This window comes from Emys orbicularis, chromosome 3 (genome assembly GCF_028017835.1).
Source record: "Emys orbicularis isolate rEmyOrb1 chromosome 3, rEmyOrb1.hap1, whole genome shotgun sequence".
NCBI lineage: Eukaryota > Metazoa > Chordata > Testudines > Emydidae > Emys > Emys orbicularis.
Genome location: NC_088685.1, coordinates 123,112,094 through 123,134,431, shown reverse-complemented (window position 1 = coordinate 123,134,431; position 22,338 = coordinate 123,112,094). Strand labels below are relative to the sequence as shown.

General features: G+C 41.8%; 1 protein-coding gene across 1 annotated transcript in view; it reads right to left on the bottom strand.

Moving 5' to 3' along the window:
- Positions 1-22,338, bottom strand: part of FNDC1 (fibronectin type III domain containing 1) — a 148,345-nt gene that overhangs the window by 73,146 nt on the left and 52,861 nt on the right. Inside the window, 6 exon segments of the mRNA XM_065401446.1 lie at positions 381-569; positions 4,038-4,145; positions 4,364-4,551; positions 6,619-6,736; positions 10,008-10,106; positions 13,521-13,727. Of these exon segments, the coding sequence (XP_065257518.1) occupies positions 381-569; positions 4,038-4,145; positions 4,364-4,551; positions 6,619-6,736; positions 10,008-10,106; positions 13,521-13,727 (909 nt within the window).

Sequence of the window (22,338 nt, the reverse complement as noted above, 5' to 3'; positions counted from 1 at the left end):
TTTGCCTAAGTAAGGACTGCAGAACTTGGTGAGCAAACAAAATACAGTATAGATTTCACCGAACATTGTAAAGCAAAAGGAATATATATTTTCATGCAGCAGGTCATGAAACAGCCAGATATATATGTTTACTTAAAATATTTGTTTCTCTTTATACTGTATGTGCTATGACAGTGATGACTGACTGAATCAGTATTGCCATGACAGATCTAAGTTTTAAAGCTTATAACAAGCTGGCTATTAAAGAACCTTTGAAATGAAACAGTGTTATGAAACTCTGCAGTTTAGTGGAATAAAAAGCCAATGACTGCAATAAAAAGTTACACAAACAAGTCAATGGCAAGAATGTATAGACTGAGTCATAGGAACACAATACTTACCTGTTGGCATAATGACACTGAAGGCTTTAGACTGAGGACCTTGTCCCCTCCTGTTTGCTGCTCGAATTTTGAAAATATAGCGTTCCCCAGGCTGCAGACCATCTATTATGGCAGAAGTAGTACCTCCACGATAGGTGATGGACTTTGCTCCGAATGGTTTGAGAGCCGGGGCGTATGAAAGAATGTATTCTGAAATGATTTGGCAGACGGTTGGAAGGAGGAAACTGAAAACAGTCCTGTTTCCAGCGGACAGACTGTATGGGTAGGATGAATTAGAACGTGCATTACTAAAATTAATACATTAGCAATGCACGTCGAGTCAACAGCTGGAGTATAAACACATGATATACAGTAAGCTAAATAAACATTCTTTCAACGTATTAGACAAGAATATAGATTTATATATATAGTAAATTAGCTGATTAAGCATACAGAATACAGGAGATAAATCCTAGAGAATATTTAAGCAACCACCTTCATTATTGATGGTTATACCAACCAATAATTGTGATGGGAGCTATGCATCCCAAATGGAAAGCAAGTGGAAAAAAATAATGGTTACAAAGTCAAATATTGGGTGGTTTAGCTATTGCTATCACAATTTTTGCTTATGAACACTGAAGAGTCAAAAAATTCTACACTCAGCATTTATTCTAATACAAATGTAACGGATTGAATCGAATGATAGTTAGAAAATTTGTTGAACACAATGAAACACTAACATTCTAACCAGTTTTTAATTGCCTTATGGCTACTGGCAATAAAGTCTGATGCAACCAATAACTGTTCTGTATTACTATTACAGAGTTATTTATGTTAGTAAAATAGTGGTGGGACTGATTGTTAATACTTTGATAGTTAGTCAGCAGGTTCAAACCTTTTCATTCTAGTAGAAATTATAAAAATGTTTGATACAAAACAGTGTATGTACCCAACTAACCTTTAAGACATGCAATATTAAAAGCAGGTAAAATATTTTGATTAGTGCTGCTTATTCTTTTATCATTTATTTGCTATAGAGTCCTGACACAGGACTCTATAATCACTCTGTAATCACTTTACACTTTAAGGCCCCAATCCTGCAGAAGAATCCCCACTACCACATAGAGTCCAGATGCAGAGGTCTAATCACTAGATCCTTGGCAATACTGGGACCTTAGGTTCCCTACTAACACAGCATTTAAGCAGGAGCTTAATTTGAAGCCCATGAGTAGTCCCATTGCAATCAGTGAGACTACTCACATGTTTAAAAGTTAAGCACATGCTTAAATGCTTTTGTGGATTAGGGCCTTAATTAGTATAGTTGTCCATATAGAGCAACTATATAGTATATTAAATTCTTGCCTTGATATCTAAAAGAAATACCTTAACCTAATGATGGACAGATGGTAGTAACAACACACATGCTCCATCCAACACAGTTAAATACATATTTCCCCCTCATTGACACACAACATTCATTAACTGTAATGGGAGATGTTCACCCTGTGCAGGGGACCAGCACAAGGTCTAGGCACTATTTAAGTCCCTCTGAAAACAGCACCTCTCAAAATAAGACTGAAGTGGTGCTGAGACCTGGCATTGGCCATCTGCACTTGGGTGAATTTCTCCCTAACGGGAATAATTTATGCATGAAGGGGAACATATAACCTATAGTTTTCCCCTTTACACTCTCATAAGGCCTTGATTCAGAGAGTAGCATTTTTCGTGTAGTAACCTGCAAGATGCCTTTTTCATCCCTCTATAATTTTAAAAATCTTATTATTAGTCATAAAACAGAACTTTGGAAACTCTTTTCTAGGACTACGGAGAAGTGCAACAGTGTGTGACGCTCCAGCACAGAGCCCAAGGAAAACTATAGCCCACAACACTCCATTAAAAAAATTAAGGAACTTATTTTCCCCTCTAACAACTAATCTATAATGGTTGCAATAAGAAATGTGATGACTGTAAGACCTGGAACAACTCATAAAAACATAGATTAAAAATGCATCATTCATATTGTCAGACATGAATGAATTTTACTGATCAGTGCAAAGACTGCTAATCACTAGAAGGCCTGGGAAGTATTCTTCCTTTCTGGTAGTAAAGAATATCCATACTGGAAGTAAGAAACATATGTTATACAGGAATGACATAGTGGCACTGGCCAGGAAAACTCTACAACAATTGTTATTTCTGGCCCTTTTGTTTGGCTGCTAGAAGGCAACGTCTTCCATTATTGAGATATGAAAGGTGATCAAAATGGAAAACAAAGAAAAAAAGCTTACAAGATGTGTAAAATAAAGCTAGTGTTTGGAGTAAACAATGATCACGAGAGACCTATTCCATGATTTCATTTTCACTGTACCTGTATAATTAAATCAGGTTCATAAAAAAGCCCTCTCCTATGGTACATCACATCAAAAGAAAACATTTTGGCCTTCATTTTCCTAAGTGATTTGGGGTGACCAATTTTTCAATCCCCAACTTGTGGCAGCTTAAAGGGGCCTAGTTTTCCAGAGTTAAGCACTCAGCCTCTGAAAACGAAGCCCCTGTAAAAGGGGCCTCAAGTTGAGCATTCAGAAATAGAGTCACCCAAATCACATTTGAAAATTTCAGCAAATGTGAGGATTTCTCAAAACTCAGGACATGTTTTTAAAATTTCACATCACATCCATGCATCACTGCACAGGTTCTTTTGGGAGTTTTTTAAGCTTTAGGGTGAAACTTTGCCTCCAATGAAGTGCCTGGCAAAACTCCTGTCGATTTTAGTGGAGACAGATTTCTCCCCTGGAGTGCACACTATGCAAGTCTTTTGTGCTGATATGCTATATGCCCGCTCTTTCTCCCTCTGCCATTGGCTTGGTGACTCCTGTGACTCCACAGTGCTGATAAAACAGCTGTATAATGTTCCAAAGGGATGGAGAGAAAAGCTAGTGGTTCTTTCAGTCATGGGTGAGTGGAAGTAGCCTGACTACCTGCATATGAAGTTTTGAGGGGAGATGGGGGGGGGAAATGATGGAAGGTTGTTCAAATCCCATCCAATTAAATTACTACTGATTGGCATACACTCCTACTCTGGTAACTGTTGCTTCTGTATGAAATATCCAAACATCAGTGTTTTATGCTTGTTTCTTTAAGAGGGACTTTCACATTATGGTAAACTTTAAAAAATCATGAAACATAATTCCACCCATTCTGATGATTATCCTACTACCCATGCCCTTTTTTTAATCATCAAAAGGTCATTGTACTGCCTCCGTAAACAACTTTCCCCCCTTCTTGGTACAGGAGTTAAATCATATGATTGTATTTGTGACATCACAATCATTTTGATGGCAAAGGCTTTGTGACATCCCAGGCAAAGCACAATGGCTTCACTGCAGCACATGGCAAAAGCTGAAGCAGAGCTGGAAAGGAGAAAACTCTCCCGCACATGCAAGAACTGTTAATAAGAGAAGATTACTGGTATGATCAGCTGCTATGTGCATGAAGTTTCCTTTATTTCAGCTCACCACAGAGTGGAAGTCCCTTCTTGAAGAACTTGAGCTCCCTGCAGTTGTACATTACATACAGCAGCAGTGTCAGTTTAACTTTATTACTACAGTGTGATTTCTGCAGGTCACTTTGTCTTTAATTTCTCTCTCAATCTATTAACTGGCAGAAATGACGTACCTTTTACTTTTCCTTCACTCTCTGCAAGAGGGTCCCAAGATGCAGTGACAGAGGTTGTTTTGCCTTTTATTGGCCAAACATCTAAATTTTCAGGTGCACTTGCAGGAGCTGTGAAATAATACAGAAGAATGGAAATTAAGGTCAGAAATAAAGGTTATACACAAAGGCATATTTTTTTTTGCCCCATGTTTGCATCCCAACACCTTCTGTGCAACTATTTCAAAGACAAAACGTGAAAAGCATTGCTGAAATATAGATCCACCTGTAGCTGCAGTAGATCTAATTTTCAAAAGGTACGTCAAGTTGTAGATAATTTTGATACATACCAGCTTCTGGGGTTCGTTGGTAAACAGAAGCACTCCATTTGCCTTCCCTTTCTCCCTCTGAAATTCGCACTGCAAACTCATACATAGTGTCTGGTATCAGCTGATCCACTAACACCCGTCTGTTAGGGACTTGTTTGTAATCCCACCTTGCTGATTCCCCTTTCTCTCGATAACGGACAGCATATCGCCTGGGAATGGAAATGTGAGAGCCAAAAATTCATCAACTGAAGTCACTAGAATCAAACACAGTTCAAGCCTTTTTCTACTAATGTGCTTGGCTAAAAAAAAAAACATCCAGTGATAGAGGAAGAGTGAGCAACCATGAGCTAAACAATCTCTTTTAGAACATGTCTACATGAGGAGCACGTCACCAGGATAGGTATGGAGGTATATTATACCAGCAAAGCGCTCCTCAAGTGGACGCAGCTTACACTGGCAAAACTACTCTTTTATCAGTATAGCTTATTCCACTACCCTGGAATGAAACAAGCTACATGAGTAAAAGTGCAGTTTTGCTGGTATAACTGCAACTACACAACAGATTTCTGCCAGCACAGCTATGTCAGTCAGGGAGCACAGCTCTTCACATGCCTGACCAATGTAGCTGTGCTGGCAGAACTCTGTAGTGTAGACATTGTGTCACCGTACTGATCACTGTAGTATCTAGGTTCCCCCCAATGCTAAGGTGAATGAGATGGAAGCTGATTGCGCCCTGGGAGGAACTCACTCTAGGGGAAATCAGGTAGCGTTTGCATGGCTGTCCTCCAACAGGGGCTGTGACAGAGAGGAGAGCCTTACTTTGGAGGCTGGGTTTACTGGGAGATCTGCCAATGGAGTCTGCCTGTGGGATGAGCTATATCAGCATATCTCAGGGTTGCACTCTCCTGAGCCAGGATCTTTTGGCTGTAGCTTCCCCCAGTGGATCAAGGATTCCAGGCACCATCCACCATCACAATCCCCATCCAAGTGGGATTTTACATCACTAGGGGCCAAGCGCCCTGAAGTTAATATATCCCATTGTCATATACTTAGATTGCAAGCCTGTGAGGCAGGGGCCTTCTTTTCATGACAGAATGGTGCCTGATCCTGATCGGGGCCACTAGAAGCTACTGAAATACAAATGAAGAGTAATAATAAAAACGTTCCTTAGCATCTTTTAAGCACACATTTTTCTGTGTCTTTAGTTGAGTCAATCACATTAAGCCAGGTGCCTTTTTAGTCTTTATGGTTCCTTTCTTGTAACAGGGTGGCTTGCCCTTGGGCTGGAGAGCCTGGGACTAAGCCAACCCTAATTCCAAAATGAGCCTCACCTGAAGCGAATCAGGTTCTCTAATTTAAAGGCAGCAGGAAGCTGCAGAGGGGTGACTGGTTGAGAGAGAGAGAGAGAGAGAGAGAGAGAGAGAGAAGATTGAGTTCCAGCCAGAAAGGGCTGAGAACTGGTGGCTTCAGGTAGAGTTTATGAATTTCGATTGATCTGTGAGGTTGGACTCAATCAGTCATGATATTCTTGCTCAATAACTTTCTTCAGTCTTTTTAAACCCTGAAATGGGGCTTAAGCCCCAAAATTTGGATCTGAACTGTCCCCAAATTTAGATGTTTCTAGATACAGGATTTTGTCTTTCTATCAACTACTTTGCCTAAGAGGAGAAACTCTTATAAATCTTGGATTGAAAATTGACCAGCAGAAGTTTACGACCCTTCTAGTTTGAGGCCTTGTATCTCCCTGTCAGATGCTCTATCAGGCCAGGGAAAGCTTTCCCCATAAACTAAAAAACTCCAGTTTATCTAGTATATCACACACGTAGTGGAGCAAATTAAGGCTGCCAGTACTGTTAAGGTAGAGGGGAAAGAGAATGCAGTGAGACCTTATACGGTTAACAAGAATATCCCAAGTTATAATAGCTAATGCTAACAAAATTTTGGAAGGGATATTAAATCTCATGCTTCAGAATTTAAGCCAATCTCTAACTATTAGAGAACTAGATGATCCCTGATGTGGGAACATATTTTCCTACATCTCTCTACTTCAGGGTTCTCACTCCATCCTCTGAAGCATCTGGTGCTGGCCACTGTCAGAGACAGGATATTGATGTATATAGACCCTTGATCCAATAAGGCAATTCCTATGTTCATATTTTGCCTTCAATCAAGCTATGCCTGTAACTACACTTTATTATTTAAATGGCAAACAAAGCTGAAAACAATGAAATATTTAGTATACATCTTGAAAACAACATCACCACAAAGTAAAGTACCTAGTTGGGTCAACTTTCTTTGGTTTTTCGTATATGGGATCCGTCCACGCAACAAGCACAGATTGAGAGGACATAACACGAACGCTTATGTCTTTTGCCTCCTCTAGCTCATCCTCCTCTGAAATGACAAGGTAACACAGTGAGTCAGTAATGAGAACTTTGGAGATCTCAATGAAGTAGTAATTGTGCTGCAATGACATTACCGTAAATATACTGTACTGATAAATGACTAACACAGATGATGACACAGGATACACTGAGAACAGGGAGAACCCCACAGCAATATGATTCTCCCTGCTATGTGTCTTTGTACAAGAATAAGGTGCGGTTTTGTTGTTCAGAATTCTATAAGCGTTTAGCCAATTCTAACCAGTTATTTATAGCAGACAAATTATTAAAATACTCCCATTCCTTGCCCCCAGCAAACCCACCACGAGGGCTGTGCAGAGGATAGAAATTCCATTTCATGAAAGATTTTGAAATTTGGTTTCATTGTGAATTGTAGGGAAACCTGAAAATTTAGAAATTATCTGTGAAGGAAATTTTTTTAAAAAATTGTTTTGGATCAATCAAAAGGGTTTTTTCCTACAAAAATGAAATATTTCATTTCAATTTCAATTTTTTTATTTTTAAATATAGAATATAAAATATTTTAAAAGTCACTTCAAAATGATAAATCAAAATGTTTCATTCCAAAAATGTCATTTTTGGGGGTGGGGAGGGAAATAAAATTTCAGCTAAATCAACATAATTCCTCAAAGTATTCTGATTTGGGTGGATCTGCACATTTTCTGACAGAAAATGGTTCCATCAAAGTATTTCTGACCAGCTCTGCCTACCACCTTGTGAACAGGACAATCTATGCCAGTGGTTCTCAAACTTTTGTAGTGGTGACCCATTTCACATAGCAAGCCTCTGACTGAGACTACCGTTATAAATTAAAAACACAGTTTTATACATTTAACACCATTATAAATGCTGGAGGCAAAGCGGGGTTTGGGGTCCCGACCCCCATTTTGAGAACCCCTGGTCTATGCTTACTGTTATTACAGTAACAATCATTCTCCAGATATTCCCAGGGCACAGAACAAATGAAGCACAAGGTTCACGCCCCCTGGGCTCTACAGAAGGGTAAAATTTAGAAATTGTTCAGGTCTGAGGAGGGCTGGGGCCAGTAAATCTTTGACCCTGCAGAGCCACAGTCACTCTGCAAAGGGGGAAGTGATCCAGCTACAGGGCTTAGTGCAGTCCTGAGGTTGTAGTATTTGCCACAGAGCAGCTCTACTGCTGCTTCAGTCAAGGAGTGAAGGAAAAGGATTCCTCTCCAGGCCAGGCCCCACAGAAATCCCAAGTGCGCATTCCAGTGACTTGGGCTGTGAGCTGGGACCAGGATTTAGTCCTTTATTAATATCAGCGTGAATACAAACTTTAATGTTGTAAAATTGGATCCCCCCTTCATATTTTATGGTGTACTTTTTCAATAACATTTCACTGCTACCCTGGTATTTCTGACTAGCTAGGCTGGTTGTGTGTTTGTTTGTTTAAATATCTTATCCAAGGACCAGCTAGATCTCAAATTTGGTTATCCAAAATGAAAATATGATTATCCCAATATGATAGTATCTAGCTTTTATATAGCACTTTTCATCAGGAGATCTCCAAGTGTTTTTACAAAGGAGAGCAGTATCATCACCCACCATTAGATAGATCGGGAAATTGAGGCATATGCAGGAGAAATAATTTGCCCAATGTCACCCAGCAGGGCAGCAGCAGAGTAGGAACTGAACCCAGGTGTCCTGGCCCAGTGTGCTATCCACTAGAGCACACTGCCTCACTCTGTATAGCTTTGCAGCTAAAATGAGTTTTATTTTTTTAAAATTCAACTGATCAACAGTTTCCTCCCTTATGGACAGGAAGGCCAATCTGTTCAGAACTGCCTTTATAATACCAGCCATCCTGAGGTCAGAACTGAAAAATGGCCATCAGCTTCAGTTTCCTTGTAAATGCCACTGAGTAGCAGTTGTACTTCCCACTGCATTTCAGAGACTCATTTGCACTGTGCACTCTCCCTTAAGTTCAATGTAGGATACATCTGGCTGTCTTGTGCTGTTCAGTTTCATTAACAACAAACCTGAAACAGGGAACCACTTTTCAGTCTCAGCATGATGCGCCAATCAGTCAGTAACAAACCATGGCCACATCTATACACACACACACCACACTTTCCATGGGGATTGAACCTAGGCCCTTCAACACCAAAAGTACAAGCTCCTGCTTCTGAGCAGAAGGAGAACTCCTTGTACTGTGAGTAGAAGGGTATTACAGTTGTTGAGGCTAGCCTAGGGGAGGAACATGCACCAAGGGCCTGAGTCAAAGCCCATTGAAGTCCATTGAAAAACTTCCATTATCTTCAACGGGCTTTGGATGAAACTCTAACCCTGTGTGTTATGCTTGACATGCTTAGTGCCAGTGTAAGACAATGGCTTGCCTGGTAGACAATAAGTAATTATATTTTACTTGTCAAGAGCAAAATTTTGGTTGCCCAGGACAACAGGGTTTTTCCAAGCCTAACAACCACTATTTAAAAGAAGTAAGAATTTTTTTTCCCCGTTAGAAAGTGGATTTTCAGCCATCTCTGTTTAACGTACGCATCATCTTGAAACAAGATACAGAATGACAAATGAAAACCATGTAATTTCTCTACAAGGTGTGATTTTAAAATGGAAAAAATTAGCATGACAGATTGATGATGTGACCTTCCAAGGAGAAGTCTGAGCCATGACACTAATATAACATAGTGCCCAGATCAGGAATGGTTAATTTCATCACCCAGTTAAAACATCGAAAATGTTCTTCTACCCCCAGCATACTCTAACTGTAATATGATGCAGTGAGAAAAATGCCCGGCCATGTTGATGACTTAAAGCCACGAGTTCATTTCTAACCTCAGTTACAGTACACAGATGTGCACTACCTCATTTCCGGGGAAGACGGGGAAGCTGCAGATACCTACTCCCTCTGAAAATCAGGGAACTAACACAGATGTTTACATTCAGGCACTCAAGCCTGAAAATGTGGGCCTGGATCCTCAATGGGCCCACCCCTCTTTCTCTTATAGTCACTAGGAGCTTTGCCACTGGCTGCAGTCCTTTAGGCACAAATCTATTGAATCCATTATGAACAAATCTATTCTACTGTTATTTTTTACTAATTGAATTACAGGAGCAACCAGAGACATCAGCCAGGGTCAGTGCCCCAGTATGTTAGGTACTGTACCAAAAATCTAGTAAGAGACAGCTCCTGTCCCAGTCTATAGTCACAAAGCAGCATATAGTTCACTTTTATACACATGGCTCCACAACTTGCCTGCAAATATGAAAACAACATACCTGAGACCTTGCTCTTGGTTAAAGCTGCACTATAGACTGGCTGACTCTGTCCTTGGGAATTCCTTGACTGCAGTGAAACCACATAAACCGATTCAGATGCTACATGTGAGAAAAAGCACAGAGACTTTTCTATAATCTTTTCCACAGCAATGGTAAACAATGTTTCAATATTGTCAAGCAGACATCTTGTCACATTTTTATTAGGGAAATTCTATCTCTAGAGGAGGGAAAATCAGTTTCCTTGAGAGGTAACTTGGAAATAGTTAGCATTTATATCTAGAGGTTTTCATATGCATAGGTGCATATGATGGCATTTTAGAGACAGGTACACTATCTATAAGATGAAATAGTGTAGCATAAATCCCATAATCTGAAGTTTGTTTGTTTGTTTTTTACTTTCTCCTGAAAATTTTCCAATTACTTTAAAAACATTATTTGCTCATTCTCTCTCTCTCTCTCTCAATGGCAGCTGACTTGTAGAATAAAGGCAGTGAAAGACAAATGCTGCAGTTTAAAACACTGCATAGTATTTTTCATCATTATTTACTACCTGATCCAGTGCTCACTGAGTTAAAGAAAAAAATCCCAATGACTTCAGTTGATATTGCCCCTGAACAATGCAGGATGATATTTACCCTTAGTTATATTGATGTGTGATAGAGATAGAGAGCACAGGGAGCTTCTCTCACACACATATCTCATCCCAGCAGCAGCTCCACAGGGTTCCAAACTAGCTTGCTGGGCTGCAGGAGTGACTTGCACAGAACTTGGAGAGAGGAGCACAGGTTGCAGGAGGGAAGAGTTTGGAGGAAGCATCAGGAAGTCAGTGTGTGTGCACACGGCTAGAATGCTAGCTAGAGTCGCAACAGCCCTGCAAATAGTTCTCTTCATAAAGAGCCAGTTTAGTTTAGTGTTAGCAACTTGGAGTTTTCTGATGCAGTAAGCAGTAAAGTTTGCTGCAGAGTGTACTCCTTACCTCTCTGAATTATTTGGCCTATGACAGCAGGATGACTCAGGAAACTTCCACACAGCCAGCCCTGCTCCACTCCCTTGTTGACTCAGTATAGTAAGAAGGATCTTGCCTTCCATGATAAATATTACCTGCTAATTAATGTCTTGATTCAGCAAGATACTTGAGGCCATGCCTAACTTTAAGTCTGACTATAGTGGGGTTACTTACAGGCTTAAAGTTAGACACATTCTTAAGAATCTTGCTGAATCTGGACCTAAAACTCATCCCTTGATGTTTAAGCAGTTCTGTGCTACGATGTGGATCACTTGCCCCATGTTGAAAGTCAATAAGCGTGTCTTAGGGTTGCCAACTTTCTAATTGCACAAAACAGAACACCTTAGCCCCGCCCCTTCCCTGAGGCCCTGCCCACTGACCCACACCTTCCCCAAGGCCCTGCCCCCACTCACTACATTCCCCCTTCCTCGGTGGCTCACTCTCCCCCGCCCTCACTCACTCTCACTGGGCTGGGGCAGGGAGCTGGGGTGCGGGAGGGGGTGAGGGCTCCAGCTGGGGGTGCGGGCTCTGGAGTGGGGCCGAGGATGAGGGGTTTGGGGTGTGTGAGGGGGCTCCAGGATAGGGGGTGGGGCCAAGGGATTTGGAGTGCGGGAGGGGGCTGTGGGTTGAGGCAGGGGGTTGGGGTGTGGGAGGGGGTGAGGGCTCTGGGCTGGGGGTGCTGGCTCTGGGTGGGGCTGGGGATAAGGGGGTTAGGGTGCAGGAGGGAGTGAGGGCTCTGGGGTGGGGCTGGGAATGGGGGGTTCAGGGTGTGGGAGGGGTTTCTGGCTGGGGCAGGGGGTTGGGGTGCAGGGGGAGGTGAGGGTTCTGGGCTGGGGGTGCGGGCTCTGGGGTAGGGCCAGGGATGAGGTGTTTGGGCTGTGGGAGGGGGTTCCAGGTTTGGGGGGGCTCAGGGCTAGGGCAGGGGGTTGGGGCACAGGGTTGGGGCATGGGCTTACCTCGTGCTGCTCCTGGTCAGTGGCACAGCGGGGTAAGGCAGGCTGCCTGCCTGTCCTGGCACACCGCGTTGCATGCGCCCCAGAAGCAGCCAGCAGGTCTGGTGCCTAGGCGGAAGGGGGAGCAGGAGGCTCCACTCTCTGCTCTCACCCGCAGGCACCACCCCTAGCGCCCATTGGCCGGTTCCCAGCCAATGGGAGTGCAGAGCTGATGCTGGGGGCAGGGGCAGTGCGCGGAGCCCTGTGGTCCTCCCACGTAGGAGCCAGACCTGCTGGCCACTTCCGGGGTGCAGCGCAGTGACAGGACAGGTAGGGACTAGCCTGCCTTAGCCTTGCAGCACCGCCGACTGGACTTTTAACGGCCTGGTCGGCGGTGCTTACTGGAGCCACCAGGGTCCCTTTTCGACCGGGTGTTCCTCTAGCGTGTCTTAATAATTCATTTGTTGTTATATTAAATACAGTAGCTCTGAAATTAACAGCCTCCTCCTACTCCGTTGACTCAAATGGTCTCAATCCTTCAAGTGCTTGGGCAAAGTGCAGCAGGGAGCACAAGGTTGTTGTGCTCTAGTGCTGCCAGAAGTGGAGGCCATATGTGGGCCCAGCAACATTAGGCATTATGGCATAGTCACCTGCAATGGGGGGAAATATGTCTCATCCCCATTGAGCACCCACCCAGTTCCTCTGATGAGTATAGGGGTGTGAGCAGAGAATGAGGAGGTATAGGTTTAAGTGGGACCCTCAGAATGCAAAGGAGAGACTTAACTATGCACTCCCTTCTTTGGCCTTACTTCTACTAGGCAGGAATAACTTGGTGGCTACATGCATGCACTGCTCTCTTTAATGCAGCATCGGGTTCTGCTGCACTTTTTGTCCTGGCCATCATCTTTTACCTTGTGCTTACATTTGCACATTCCACATTGTGCAGCGTCAATCCCTAACAGTGTGCATCCCTTATGATACAGAGTGATAGCTCAGTGGTTTGCGCATTGGCCTGCTAAACCCAGGGTTATGAGTTCAATCCTTGAGGGGGCCACTTAGGGATCTGGGGCAAAATCAGTACTTGGTCCTGCTAGTGAAGGCAGGGGGCTGGACTCGATGACCTTTCAGGGTCCCTTCCAGTTCTATGAGATAGGTATATCTCCATATATTATTATTATTATATTATCAGCATGTTTGGCATTGTCATTTAAACTACTAACATGTGGCCTAAGATCCTTGAGCACTGTTAAAAATATACACATTTCCAGTCTGAATTTGTCTAGCTTCATCTTCCAGCCACTGGATCTCATTATACCTTTGTCTGCTAGATTGAAGAGCCCATTATCACCTTGTAGGTACTTATAGACTGTGATCAAGTCACCCCTTAACCTTCTCTTTGTTAAGATATATAGATTGATCTCCTTGAGTCTATCACTGTAAGGTACATCGGAACAGAACAGCACAGTGCAGTACTGTATATGCAACAAAAGGAACAGAAACCAAACTGTCGGGCTGATGCCCAAGGCTAGCCTTGCACCAACTAAGCTAGACCCGTAGCACGGAAATTCAGCTCACCTAGTTTCTTAGCTTCCTGGCTTCGTTCATGTTTTTGCAGAGGAACATAACTCATCTTTCGGCTGCTTTCCCCATAACCCAAGAGGTAGCCTTGAGATCTGCGTGGACTCCTGAGGCCTGAGGCCTGGGGTAGCTTCCACCGGACAGATAACTTGTTGCCTGGAGATCGGACACGCACTCTCAAAGGTTTGTTTGGCACTTCCTTCTCTTCAAAAAACAAGCAAGAAAACACACAAAAACACCATATTACTATTATGCATTTGTCATATATGGCAGTAGTTGTTGTCTGTCTGCACGTTTAGCCATAAAATAACATCAAAATCTGTTTATAGCTCTTTTTAATTTTGTGATAAATCCAACCCCAATAAAAACATGTTTTCCAAGAGTGGAGTACAACACAATACATTTTTCCCAGACACTTCAGACAAAATGGTGTACGAAATCCAAAGTGAAAACATATCATATTGCAAGTATTCCTGCCAGAAATCTTGGATGTCTTACAAATCTCGTTTCATCTTTTCCCTTCCCCTCCCGCCCCCCTACGGCTTTAGGCACCCAAGTACATTATTTTCTGGCAAGTATTACAGGTCAGTATAAAATACAGTACAGAAATATTACACTATTTATAACTTTCCTATAGAAAACTATGTACACTGAAAGCAGTTTCTGCTCTCCAGTACAATCAGTTGTAGTTCTGGTCACCTACAGCTTCTTAATCACGCTTTCTTGCATGTGCCTTAACTCTTGACTTCTAAAGTTCAAAATTACAAACTTACTTTATATGATCACTCATGCAGATAACACCACAACTGGTACTTTATACAAGTCATTTGTATTTGATATTTCTAATAAGTCAGAAACTTTCCTCTTAAGAAATCATATTTATATGACTACTGCTTGAGCAACTAAGTCACTCATTCCAATGGCATTCCCTTCTTTTTTTGTGCCAGTTCCCATTTTAAATATACATGGTATCATGCTAACAAGTACACAACGGTTAAAGTAGATAGCTCCCCCTACTGTTTCTCTCACTGAACCAGCCAGGAAGGAGTGTCGCTTACCCAAACCAGGGAGAGAAGCTAGACCTGTGTTCCCTCCCATTTCCCTTTATTTTAATCCCTGCTAACACCATTCAGAGAGCAGGCACACTCATTAGATGGCACATTTCCTTTGTGAGATCAAGTTGCTCTAAAGGAAGTGTCACTGTCTACACAAAGTTTCAGAAAAGGATTAGATTGTCTTTTCTGGGCTCTGGGTCGTCATGCTCCTGTGGCTTTCAGCATTTTGCTACAAGTTAGAAAGTTGCAGAGTAAAAAAAATATTAGAAGAAGAAAGACGTGTAAAACTTTAGCTGATGTGATTGCACCAGCACCATAGGGCTCCAGTTCTGATTCGGATGTTGATTGGGACTCCTTGATGCTACTGCAATGCAAAATCTAAATTTGAAAAATATCAATCAATAAATAAAGACTGGAGAGTATATAATAGACACCCTGCAGATAAAGCAAGTTCTCGCCTTAATTTTGCTTTCACTCTAGGCCATAGGTGCAATTCTCCTTTCAGTTACACCTGCAAAACTTCACTGAGCTCAGGGTTGAGGCAATAGCAAAGAGAATTTGTCCCTCTGAATCCAAATATCCCCAGTTGGAGGGACTGAGTGAGCACGCCTACTTTTGGCACCAATTCAAGAAAATATCCCTATGCAGGGATGCATGTAAGCACATACTTAACTTTAAGCATGTACTTAAGTCACATTGGAACTAATAGGACTTAAATACTGCTTAAAGTTAAGCGCATGCTTAAATGCTTTCCTGAACCAGGGCCTCAGAGGAGCTACTCACATATTCAAAGGTCAACTATGAATGATAACTAACTGTAGTCTGTAACCTATCATTTAAATCAGCTTCTGTACCAAAACAACAAGGAATCTGGTGCACCTTAAAGACTAACAGATTTATTTGGAAAAAGAACAGGAGTACTTGTGGCACCTTAGAGACTAACAAATTTATTAGCATCCGAAGAAGTGGATTGTAGCCCACGAAAGCTTATGCTCTAATAAATTTGTTAGTCTCTAAGGTGCCACAAGTACTCCTGTTCTTTTTGCGGATACAGACTAACACGGCTGCTACTCTGAAACCTGAGATTTATTTGGGCATAAGCTTTCGTGAGTAAAAACCTCACTTCTTCGGAGGTTTTTACTCACGAAAGCTTATGCCCAAATAAATCTGTTAGTCTTTAAGGTGCCACCAGACTCCTTGTTGTTTTTGTAGATACAGACTAACACGGCTACCCCCTGATACTTGACCTTCTGTACCAAATGACTGGAGGTTAGCTAATATGACGCCAATTTTTTAAAAGGGCTCCAGAGGTGATCCCAGCAATTACAGGCCAGTAAGCCTGACTTCAGTACCTGACAAACTGGTTGAAACTATAGTAAAGAACAAAATTGTCAGACACATAGCTTAGCACAATTTGTTGGGGAAGAGTCAACATGGTTTTTATAAAGGGAAATCATGCCTCACCAATCTACTAGAATTCTTTGAGGGGGTCAACAAGCATGTGGACAAGGGGGATCCGGTGGATATAGTGTACTTAGATTTTCAGAAAGCCTTTGACAAGGTCCCTCACCAAAGGCTCTTAAGCAAAGTAAGCTGTCATGGGATAAGAGGGAAGGTCCTCTCATGGATTGGTAACTAGTTAAAAGATAGGAAACAAAGGGTAGGAATAAATGATCAGTTTTCAGAATGGAGAGAGATAAATAGTAGCGTCCCCCTGGGGTCTGTACTGGGACCAGTCCTATTCAACATATTCATAAATGATCTGGAAAAAGGTTTAAACAGAGAGGTGGTAAAATTTGCAGTTGATACAAAACTACTCAACATAGTTAAGTCCCAAGCAGACTGCAAAGAGCTACAAAAGGATCTCTCAAAACTGGGTGACTGGGCAACAAAATGGCAGATGAAATTCAATGTTGCTAAATGCAAAGTAATACACATTGGAAAACATAATCCCAACTATACATATAAAACGATCGGATCTAAATTAGCTGTTACCACTCAAGAAAGAGATCTTGGAGTTGTGAATAGTTCTATGAAAACATCCACTCAATGTACAGCAGCAGTCAAAAAAGTGAACAGAATGTTCGGAATCATTAAGAAAGGGATAGATAATAAGACAGAAAACATCATATTGCCTCTATATAAATCCATGGTACACCCAAATCTTGAATACTGCATGCGGATGTGTTCGTCCCATCTCAAAAAACATATATTGGAATTGGAAAAGGTTCAGAAAAGGGCAACAAAAATGATTAGGGGGATGGAACGACTTCCGTATGAAGAGAAATTAATAAGACTGGGACTTTTCAGCTTGGAAAAGAGACGACTAACGGAGGATATGATAGAGGTCTATAAAATCATGACTGGTGTGGAGAAAGTAAATAAGGAAGTGTTATTTATTCCTTCTCATAAAACAAGAACTAGGGGTCACCAAATGAAATTAATAGGCAGCAGGTTTAAAATAAACAAAAGGAAGTATTTCTTCACACAACACACAGTCATCCTGTGGAATTCTTTGCCAGAGGATGTTGTGAAGGCCAAGATTGTAACAGCGTTCAAAAAAAAGAACTAGATAAATTCATGGAGGATAGATCCAGCAATGACTATTAGCCAAGATGGGCAGGTATGGTGTCCCCAGCCTCTGTTTGCTAGAAGCTGGGAATGGGCGATAGGGGATGGATCACTTGATGATTACCTGTTCTGTTCATTCCCTCTAAAGCACCTGGCATTGGACACTGTTGGAAGACATGATACTGGGGTAGATGGACCTTTGGTCTGAGCCAGTATCACCGTTCGTATGTTCTTATGATAAGGTATTGCCAATAGTGCTGAAAATGTAAGTACTGTGACAATCTTTATTAAGCAATCATCTGCCCTAAGCAACCACCTAAGGTATCTCAATCATTTCCCAAAGTTAAATTATCACTTGCAAGGGATCATTTTTCTAGTGTGACCAGAGACTGCCTAGACCTGGTCACAAAGCTCTCCTAGCAGACCATCTGAAAAGGTTTGGATTTCAGTGCTCCTAAAGCACATGCTCCATGACGGACACGGCTTGGGGGCACAGGGCATTGTGCACTTTGCAGAGTTCTGTGTATTGCTTTTAGTTTTTATGCTGAAACACCTTTTGATTTGATGTAACTATTATATAACTGACCAACAGGTCAATGGTTCAGCCATATAAATACAGATGACATTTTTGATCTGTTTTCATTAAGTATTTATAGTTCAATTGTTTTATAAAGTTAAAGTTTTAAAATATTTTTACTTCTGTGGCCAGATTCACCTCTACATTCTGGCTTCTTTTCACCAGTCGTTCAACACAAAGCAGATATAAACCCAGATTAACCAGCAAATTAAGCCAGCTTTACAGCTGCTTTGAGTAGCTGGCACAATGCAAATCGGTCGGAGTGTAGCAGTGGATCTGGTCCTAAGTGTTCTAACATAAAAATTGTTATTTTTATATTAAATAAGTATTTCATTTATGGGATTCCCTTTCACTTTTCAAATAACATTCTCGGTCACCCTCATTAAAAGGCTACCTGCTCAAGCAACCACTTTTTCTTGTTCCTTTGAGCTGTCACTTAATACAGGTTTTACCATATAACCCATTTTCAAAGGTCAATTATTTACAGACCGCATATGCTATCCAGTGCTAATTTACAGTCCCGTCATACAGAACTATAAATCTAGCAAATTCAAGTCCTGAATCTCCTCTTCCCCTTTATTTTGTAATAAATGTACGTTATTGCTGAAGCTTTTCTTCACTGAATCAACTAAGAAGAGCTCACACTAGCTAAATAATGTAATTAAACCTTTGAGAAGCTTGTTGGCTGAGTGTGGCAGGAAGGGAATCTACAGTGGATCATTTTTTTCTTCACCAGTTAGTGTCATAGTAATTCCAGTTGGAAAGCTATAAGGAGTTCCAGGGGACAAAGGGTATAAAAGAAACCAAGCCAGCCAGAAAGCCATATGGAAAGTATTCTATTTAAAACAAATGTAACTTTAGGCAAAAAGAAGTGTATCTGCTCTAATGTTAAAGGAAGGACATTCATTCAGATTTTAAAAATAGGACATTGCAGGTTTTAAAAGATATTCCTCATGCTAGTTCCAGGGATTACTGCCTGTCTGCCCTATTTTATTAATAACCTATTTCTTGTTGCCACAGTTCAACCCCAATTATGTGAAGGTGTCAAGGACACCAAACACTTTTGAGCAGACAGGGATTCAGATAATTGTGGACGCCAGCCCAGCTGGCTTTTGTATCTGCACTCAAGGCTAGGAACCCTGAGCACCAATCCTGCTAAACCTGCTTATTTATGGAGAGCATGCTGGATTCTCCTAGGCTAGCTGGCACTGCAGCTCCATAGGGCCAGAACGCCTCAGGACTGAGCTGCACATGAGTCCTGGTCATGAGAAGCTAAACTCCCTAGGACAGGACTAAAGCTGGAGTCTTGTGGGGGTCGTAATTCCCCGGGACCAAAGCTATTGCACAACTCACTATTAGAGCGAGATCCTGAATTCACCTCAGCTATTCAGTTGTATCTGGGGATAGGAGAGAAGAGGAATTCAATATTTTAAAAATCACCCAAGCCTCCAAAACCAACAAGCCATCCCACCACAGCTATTGATTCAGTTACAGATTTCAAAGTGAACACATTCCAAGAACTTCCCAACCCCAAAATACATTGTGTGCTCCTGATGCCAGAGAAACCCTGGAGCTAGCAAGATCTGAAAGCCAGCCTAGCACAACAGTGACTGCCGGAGCTGCTAATGAGACCACAGGTTAGATTTTGTGGAATACTGGTGTAAGCAGTATTCCACAAAAGGATTTTAGAGCTCAGTAGAATTTGGGTTCTGAAGAGAGGAGGGCGGGTCAGGGAAGGAAAAAATTCTCTGTTTGGCAGAGGGAGGGCGACAGGCTGAAATAGAGGAAGGGGAAGTTTCCCCGAAAATGATTACACTAAGGTGAGATGAAAATGGGAGAGCAGGTGGAGAATCTGGTTCAGAGGAAGGGTGAAGGAAGTGGTGGAGCTGGGAAGAAGCAAAGAGAAGAACAGGAGCGGGGCAGGAAATGAAGGATGGGAAAAGACAAAACAAAGCTGGAATAATTTTTTGGACACCCAACAAAATGGATCATCCATTACAAATTGGGGCTTGCAAAAATCCACCCTGCTCCTGAGAGCAGATTAATAAGAGAAGCTAATAAAAGACAGCCTGGTGTTCGCTGAAATACACATTAGGAGCCAGATTCAGTAAAGGTGATGCAAAGAGATGCAAACAACACCTCCCTTCTCAGGACTGGATTCTCCCTAAGGAAGGGCAGGAGCTTTAAGTCACAGCTAGGTCTTCCATGTGCTGAATCAATGCGCCTCACCACCCTGGCTGGCCTGAAATGAACCATGACACTGCCCACTTTGGGGGCACTGCTGACCTCAGAGGGGCCCTTGAGTGGAGGGGTGTTGCCAATGCTTTCTGCTATCAGTCTCCCTCTCCCAGATGACTTCCCCCTATGACACTGGAACTGCCAAAGACAAAACATTTCAGAGCAATGTGAAAACTGCAGAGCCCACCATTTTTATTGCACCTGAGATGTTTCCGTGTTTACTACTCTTCCACAGAAATCTAATCTTACATTTTAGAGATGCATGGGGTTTCAGCTGCATAGCTCCCATTGGGCTTTGAATCAGGCTTTCAACAAAGCAATGGAAAGACTCCTTGACTTCAGTCTGATTTGGATCAGGTCCTAAATCAGAAGGAGTCATAATTACGAACCCCCTCTCATGCCCAATACTTTATTTCAACATTTCGTAGCTAGTGGCTACCCTAAGTGAGCTGCTTGGTAGAGCTGGGGATTGAGTCTCTCTCCCCCCTTTTTCCTTTCCTTCGTGCCTTTTAAATACTGCTACCATTTTCTGGACATGCAGTTAGGCACTACTGATGTTGCAAAGCTGAAGTAGCTGCACACATCCAGACATCTGATATCTTCTAAGAAGCTGCCCATTAAAAAAAATGTAAGTATTTATTAAAGTTAAGTCAGAAGTAGCACTACAGATTATTTCCCTCACACACTCTTTTAGAAGGAAACCCCACATTATCTGCCTATACAGGAAGCTGTACCTTGGGCCCAAGAATTCAGGCCTGACTTAGGCCCTGGTCTTATCCATTCACAGTCAAAATGCCTATTGATTTTTCCAGAGTTTTTGTCTGGAATAAAGCTTTATTTAATGAGCTTCCTCCAGAGCACAAGGTCTAAGGCAGCCTACAACATCTTCCAATGGCCACACAAGGAGGAATGCCTTATTTGCCAAATCACACAAATTCTTCAGTGAAGCTCATCAGTTTTCTAGTAAAGTAAAATGATCAGCCACAGAAAAAAGCACTGACTCTAGCTGGGGGGAGGGGGGGACCCTACAAGTCAAAACATTCTATTAAATTAAGAAGCCATCATAGTCAGATACCACAAAAATATCAGGAGTTGTCAATTTAGCACCACAAAGGAGATAATTACTATTCAGTGTTTGCTTTTCCCTTCCTTAGTCAGCAAGAACGTTTCTGTGTTTTCATTCCATGTGGTATTACTGTGAAGCTGGAAAACTGGATATTCTGCTGCAAAGATTTCAGGTAGTTAGCAAGAGTTTAGTGGCAAATATTCCTATAATTGAATGCAATCCACATGAAACAGATAGAGAGCTCTCGGAATACCTCTCCTTCTACACATGTTTTAAATCAGTGTGTCTAAGTACACTGCCATGTGCGGAAGGGCAATGTAACAAAACCAGTAGAGATCAATTTCTGTCATTTAGTAATAATGAGCACATAATAACACACTGATTGAAAACACTCATCAGAAAGGACTGTAAACGTCAGCTGACAACTGAAATATTATCGAGGTCATTTTTATGCTTGCAAAATAAAACAAATAAATTGCAGTCTATATTGTACAGATAATGGATGATCTGTTCACTAAAATAGAAAGTTTCAGCTATCAAATAAGATCTGTTGATTGACTGATTGATTGATTGATTGGATTGATTGATTATGTGCCCATCACATGGGATCAGGGCACTTGTGCAAAAGTTAAAATAACTAATATGAAAGACCAAATAAAATGGATATTAATACCAAACTGCTTGATTCACTCACCACCCTCCAACAGTAAATCCCCTTTTGGTTTAACCAGCCACTCTCTGCTTCCTAACTGCAATCAATTGCCCTCTGGTTTAATAGCTAGACAGGACAGGTGCAGCTTGCACCACAACTCAAAAGCTGCCAAATTCATGCACTGGCAGCCTGCAAGAAGGATCAAAATCCAGAGCCACCAAGAATGTTCTGCAACCTGCCCAATAAGTTCATCACTAGAGACAAGGGAACAAGGGCATTCCAGCTAATTGCAATACCATGACAGGGCACAGGGCCTGAGGGGATCTCAAACAGTCAAGATATTTCTGTTGAATCGGATACTAATGCAACAAGTGCTAGCTGGATTCCAACCTCTCTTAAATATAAACTCTACCGCTATAATACTGGAGTCATAGGTTTGCTCAGCTGTACTTGTACAAACAAAAAACACTCTTTATGTGAATTTACTACTTCTTTAAAAAAAAAAAAAAAGTACCTGGGTCAGCCTGGTTGCTAGGTGGCAATGTTCTGCACTACTATTCACGGGACCTGATTTACCTACTGGTCCCAGTCTCTTGTTACCTATGCTGCAGAGGCTCAGAGGACTCAGTGCCAAGGTAAGGAATTGTGTTTCCACA